General features: G+C 38.0%; 1 protein-coding gene across 1 annotated transcript; it reads left to right on the forward strand.

The window, feature by feature from the left end:
- Positions 1-1,145: 1,145 nt before the first annotated feature.
- On the forward strand, positions 1,146-4,079 carry GCK72_015382 (uncharacterized protein; the record flags this gene model as incomplete). The annotated part of the gene is made up of 8 exons (XM_053730829.1): positions 1,146-1,151; positions 1,213-1,459; positions 2,317-2,446; positions 2,858-3,072; positions 3,124-3,271; positions 3,479-3,596; positions 3,647-3,859; positions 3,912-4,079. The coding sequence occupies 8 exons, from the start codon at positions 1,146-1,148 to the stop codon at positions 4,077-4,079; spliced, it is 1,245 nt and encodes a 414-aa protein (XP_053585601.1).
- Positions 4,080-6,000: the final 1,921 nt, after the last annotated feature.

Consider the following 6,000-nt stretch of genomic DNA (forward strand, 5'->3'; position numbering starts at 1 on the left):
TACGGCCTACAGTACCGGTCAAAAGGCTGTAAATTTTGGCCGTTTACAGTTGAAATTGTCTAACTTTGACAGTGTGTCATGGTGATACTGATTGTCCCATCAAATAGGTTTTTAATGAATTATACAGATCAAAAATAGAACTTCATTTTTGTAGTTGACAACTTTTTTGTACGAACACTCTCTAGCAAGTTACATATCGACAAAGTAAGTTACGTATCGACAACGACCAATTTCAGTGTATAGTAGGGCGGGTGTCTTAAAATGACCATAACTCTCTTGGGAGTGTCCGTACAAAAAAGTTGTCAACTACAAAAATGAAGTTCTACTTTTGTTTTATATGATTTATACATAATTTATTTTGTGGGACAATCAGTGATACCGTAACACCCTAGCAAACTTGGTCATTTTCAAATGAAGAAGGCCGAATTGTATATCTCACTGCATGGTACTGTATCTCCATATTTCCATATATACAGTCAGCTAGAAGAAAACGGACAACCGACCGAGACTACAGACACACAGAACGACAGTCCGACAAACCCCGCAATTACTAAATTTCACAAAAACCAGAAGGGGGGTCGTAACAATTTTATTGTTATATAAATTTGAAATGATACATTATTAAATAATTTTGCGGAACCCTTCACATATCCATGCATGGAGAACTGTCCATCATCAATATCTTCGAATTTATTCAAAGCATTTCGAGCAAGAGCCAACAGTCATCGGTATCGTAAAGTCCAGATTTTTGACACATCCTGGTAAACGTTAGTGATGAACGAAGTGAGCAGGTGAGGAGCAAATGGTGTGGTGCCAAGGAGCGAATGCTCCAGAATTCCGAGCCAGAAGACGTCGGTGAGAAGAGAGGGAGTGATTATGACTGTACCCCACGAATCCAGCTTCTTTTTTACGGAATTTTAGAGGGGGGAGGAGGAGGAAAAAGGATTAGGGGGGAGGGGTTACGAGAATTTTCTTATCTGATTGGAGAATTTAAGGACACGTGGAACAAAATTCTGGAAATCCTTGAATTCCTGGATTTTTGGATTTTTTGAGCCGTGACCTTCCCCTCATTTTCCCGCGTCAAATTCCAACATGAATAGAAAAATCGATGAGTTGGGAAGTCAGTTCTCCGAATTTCAGGAAATATGGTTGTAAGTTTTCGAGCTCCTCCCCCTCATCAATTATAAACCGGCACCCTCCACCAATTTTCAGCAAAAAGAGACGAAACCCACGAAACCCAAAGAGGTCTCGAAAGACAGCAAGAACCCGATCCGAAAGTCGATCGAACGACAGAATCCGAGGACTCCCGTGTTGAAGTCACCGGCGACGAAAGCGAGACGTACGGTGGATAAGAAGGGGAAGTCTCCAAACACTCCGGATAAGAAGAGTAAAGAGAAGAAGACGAAGAGTAAAGGGAAGGTCGAGGCGCCGACAGCAGGGATGAAGGATTCTGTGGAGTGTGAGTTTTCGAGAAGGGTAATGGGTGGTGTAGAGAGATACAGTGACAAAACTACAGTGACCATGTTACCCCGCTCAATCTTGTTTGTCAGTGTAACTGTCACTGAAATTTTGGTTAATGTGCTGCGGGACGAGGAAGAATGATTTTTTCGACGATCTTTGCGTTTATTGGGTTCTTTAGCCCGGCCCCCAACACATTAACAAATTACCATCCGGGCCGTAGTAAGTAATACAGATGGAACTCGCCGAGATCTACATTTTGGTATATTTTTAAGTTCATAAAACTCAGTTTGAAGGGAGTTACGCCCGTATCGGCCTAGCTTGCAAGTATTAACTTCGCACTGTTCTTGCAATTGCGCTTCACCGAAATGCTCTTGAAAAATGGCTATTTTTCTCTGAGTCTCTCAGTTTCGCACACAATTTTTTTCGGTATCGGTAGAGCGCGGTTGTAAGAATCGTGCCATGAAAGTACATTTTTCAGGAGTAGCTAAACTTTTAGCGCTAATAACTCCAGAGCGATTCGAGTTATCAAAAAGTTGTCAACTACAAAAATAATCAGCGTAAAATTTCACACATTTTACTAGTTAGTTTAATTTTGATGGGATTAAAAATTAGCGAGAAAGACAGAGACGCAAAGAAAGACCACCTTGTCTTCCGTAGATTAACTTAAGCTTATAACGAAACAGTATCTGTTAATATTAAAAATTTGTCAACTACAAAAATAATCAATGTAAAAATTTACGTGTTTTGTTAATTAAAAGTATTTTGATAGCGTTAAAGACTAGCGAGTGACAGACCTGCCACTTCTAAACTACTCGCCGCCATATCACTAAAATTTTTCCAATTTACCATTTTCAGTGACCAACAAAAAATGGTTCTGTGCGAAAATCTACGAACGAGTTCCTTCTTCATTTCTTGGAGAATACACCGACTGTGAGAAGCCTCCAGTTGTTGCCACCACTCATTACCTTCATTTGAATAAGGCCAGGTAAAAGACATTATCAACAATTACAGTACGATATACATTTGGCATTTGAAAATGACCAAGAGGGTGTTACGGTATTGATCGACAAAGTAAATTATGTATAAACCATACAGATTAAAAGTAGAGCTTCATTTTAGTAGTTGACAACTTTCTTGTACGGACACTCCCTAGAGAGTTATGGTCATTTTAAGGGGACAGCTCAAAAATTACTCTAATTTGCACTTTGTCGATCTCTAGGGAGTTTTCGTACAAAAAAGTTGTCAACTACAAAAATGAAGCTCTACTTTTAATCTGTATGATCCACTAAAATTTTACTTTATGGGACAATCAGTGATACTGTAAGCCCTCTGGTCATTTTCAACTGAAAAAGGCCGAATTGCTGCACAGTACTGTTGTAACTCTGTAACTATTCAGATACAAAGATATCATCTGTGGTGAGTCTACACGTGTCATTCTCAAAGGACGTCCCCCAAACAATGACTTTTATCATGCGAATTGGGCTACAATGCCAGATGGGACCACTTACATTGGTGCTCAAGGACCCATGGATTCAAGTCTTGAAGACTTTTGGCACATGGTAGTCACTGAGCTGTGCCCGGCTATTCTGATGCTTTGTGACTTTGTCGAAGGTAAGGGTTACGGTTGACATAAGTAGATTAAAAATATTTGACCCCTTCCAGACGGAAAAGTCAAATGTGTTCAATACATTCCTCTGGAGAATGAGCAATCGGCGCAATATGGGATGTATAAAGTGACGAGAAAGGATAAGACCGTCGAGTTCTGCAAGGATGTTGTGCTTAAAGTTTTTGAGGTCTCAGTTCCAGAAAAGTTAGTTTTTAGGGAGATTAAATAGTGCTGAAATTTATGATAAAATATTCTAAAATCGAGTACCAAAAATCGTGATTTTTCGACTTTTCCTGAAATTTTCTCTAATTTTGTACTCAAAAACAGATTTCTGGGGGTGTGTCCTTGACATACTTACAGTTTTCATACAAATTCAAGATTTTTGCATCCGAAAAAGTTTTTTGTTTCCAGACCCGAGATCCCAACCCACACTGTCCAGCACTTCCAATATCAGAACTGGCGTGACTACTCGGCTCCAGTGTCCACTTCCTCTGCTATCACCTTGTATAAGACTTTCAAACAGTTGAAGGTACATTTCAGATTTCCAGATTATCTAACATAAATCGAAAAAATTTTCAGCTCATAGGCCCGCCCATCGTCCATTGCTCTGCGGGAGTCGGCCGTACCTGCACATTCATCGGTTTGGACCTCGGGCACCAACGTGTCGGATACTGCTCTACGTATCCACCGATCGAGTTGGTTCACGAGCTTCGAAAAGTTAGAGATAAGGCAATCCAGAGTACCACTCAGTACATGTTTATGGTCATGTGCCTCCTGGATATTTTCATTGAGGTATAATATTTTCTAGAATTTTCTAAGATTTAAAAAATAATTACATTTACAGGAAGGAGTTGCCCGTAGCAAGTGGTTGGATGAGTTCGTTATCGCTTACAAGTGTGAAATGATTGCGGCGGCGGAAAGAAGAAAGAGTTTGGAGGAGAAGAAAAAAGTCGATGGAACTCTGACTACAACCACCACCACCACCGACTCCACAACCAATACTCAGGAGTAGCGAAAGTCTGGAAAAAAAACCGAAAGGGGAACTAAGAAACCATGATCCACAAAATTTTTTGTAACATTTCTCTTGCTTCCTTTTGAAGTACATAGCTATGATAAATTAGTATTATTTCTAGAATTTTTTTTGTATTTTTTTTCAAATATTTTCCAATTTATTAAGTACAGGTTTTGAGAATGTGTCCAGGTTCAAGCTTGCCGCAGAATTTAGAAGCGGCGCGAACGCGTTGCGGTCTCTTGATCACTTAAATATTCCAGGTGGGGATTTACGGAAGTCAGTGTAGATTTACGAAGCTCTCCAGTTCAATTAACGTAGATTGGTATAGATTTACAAAAAGCTTGAGTGCATTTACAGTGTTTGGGGCAAATTTATAAATTTTTTTGATATGGGCTTACGAAACTCTTTGTGTAGATTAACGTAGTCCTAGATTTACAAGCTTTTTAAAGTCCATTTACCGTATTTGTAGATTTACGGAGCTCATGTATAGATTTACGACATTACTTCATGTCCAAAGTTCTTACAACTGCGCTCCACCAAAATCCCCTTGATAACTGTCTCTTTTTCTCTGAGGTTCTCAATTTCGCATACAATTTTCTTCGGTTTTGGTAGAGCGCAGTTGTAAGGAGGGTGTCGTGCTAATAGGTTTATTTATGAACTTTGTATTCACTAGTCTTGTGGCTTGTGTGTAACAACATACACCTGACATAATTTAATTCTAAGTTAATTTATAAGCGTGAAACCAATAGCAAAATCGGGAAATAATTCGATTTGAGGCCGAAAAGACACCAAAAATATGTGGGTTTTGGAATTTCGCTCTATGAGTTCCTAAATTTTTACCCTAGCAATTTTTCGATTTTGCCTGAAATTTTTTCTCATTTTGTACTCAAAAACATGTTTCTGAGGATTTGTCACTTAAATACTTACAGTTTTCATACAAATTCAAAATTTTTGCCTCCCAAAAACTCTTTTTTCAGTCAGGTTTCTTGACATTTTTTTTCGAATTCTAAGGTTTTTCGGTCAAAAATTTTCGAAAAAAAATTCCGCACAGCCCTATCCCGTATGTTCATCTGTCTAACCACTCCGCAGTATCCGATTACTTTCTTTGTTTTTATTGTCTCGACTACTTTCAAAAATCAGTGTAGTAATAATCAGAGATCAAAAGATAAGAGATTTTCGTGTTTTGTTGTCGGGAAAAGTATGTCAGATTTTCAAAAAAATTAATTTTTCAGTGATTTTATGCTTCTTTTTTTTCTATTTAGTACTGGTTGTTTTTCTGCTTCCTTGTTTTTAAAATCTTTAAAGATTCCCCTAATCCTTTTTTTTTTTTGAAAGTTTTTCAGAAATATCCCATAAAGAATTTTTAAGCGAAACAAGTTTTTGATCCCAGAAATTCCTTTCTCGCATAAGAAGAAAGCATTACTATTAATATCTAAATTGGATTTAGGGGAGATTGAGTCCAGTTTTTTATGGATTTTCATTAAGATGTCATATCAAAAAGATATTTTATTGGGATGTGTTCTGGATCAATATCTGGCGCGCCTTCGGCTGTAATTTTGTCGTAATAAACCAAAGTGTTCTTATGTACACATTTGGGCATTTTTACGTATTTTATGCCACTTTGAGCCCCAAAAAGTTCTGAAAATGAGATTCTAGGACAATTTGAGTATCATCTCCGTGTTATTCACAAAATTTCCATAATTTTGACACCCACATCGACCTCTTTTGGAGCATTTTGTGACTGGTGGCCTAGAATTCCGAAAAATTTGGGTTTCTAGGCCACCAAACTCAAATTGCTCCAAATAGGTAGATATGGGGCTCAAAATTTTGGAAATGTTTAGAATAACACGGAAATCATCCTCAAAATGTCCTAGAATCTCATTTTCAGAAAAAATTTTAAAACATTCTAAAAACACGAAAA

Source organism: Caenorhabditis remanei, chromosome IV, assembly GCF_010183535.1.
Source record: "Caenorhabditis remanei strain PX506 chromosome IV, whole genome shotgun sequence".
Taxonomy (NCBI): domain Eukaryota; kingdom Metazoa; phylum Nematoda; class Chromadorea; order Rhabditida; family Rhabditidae; genus Caenorhabditis; species Caenorhabditis remanei.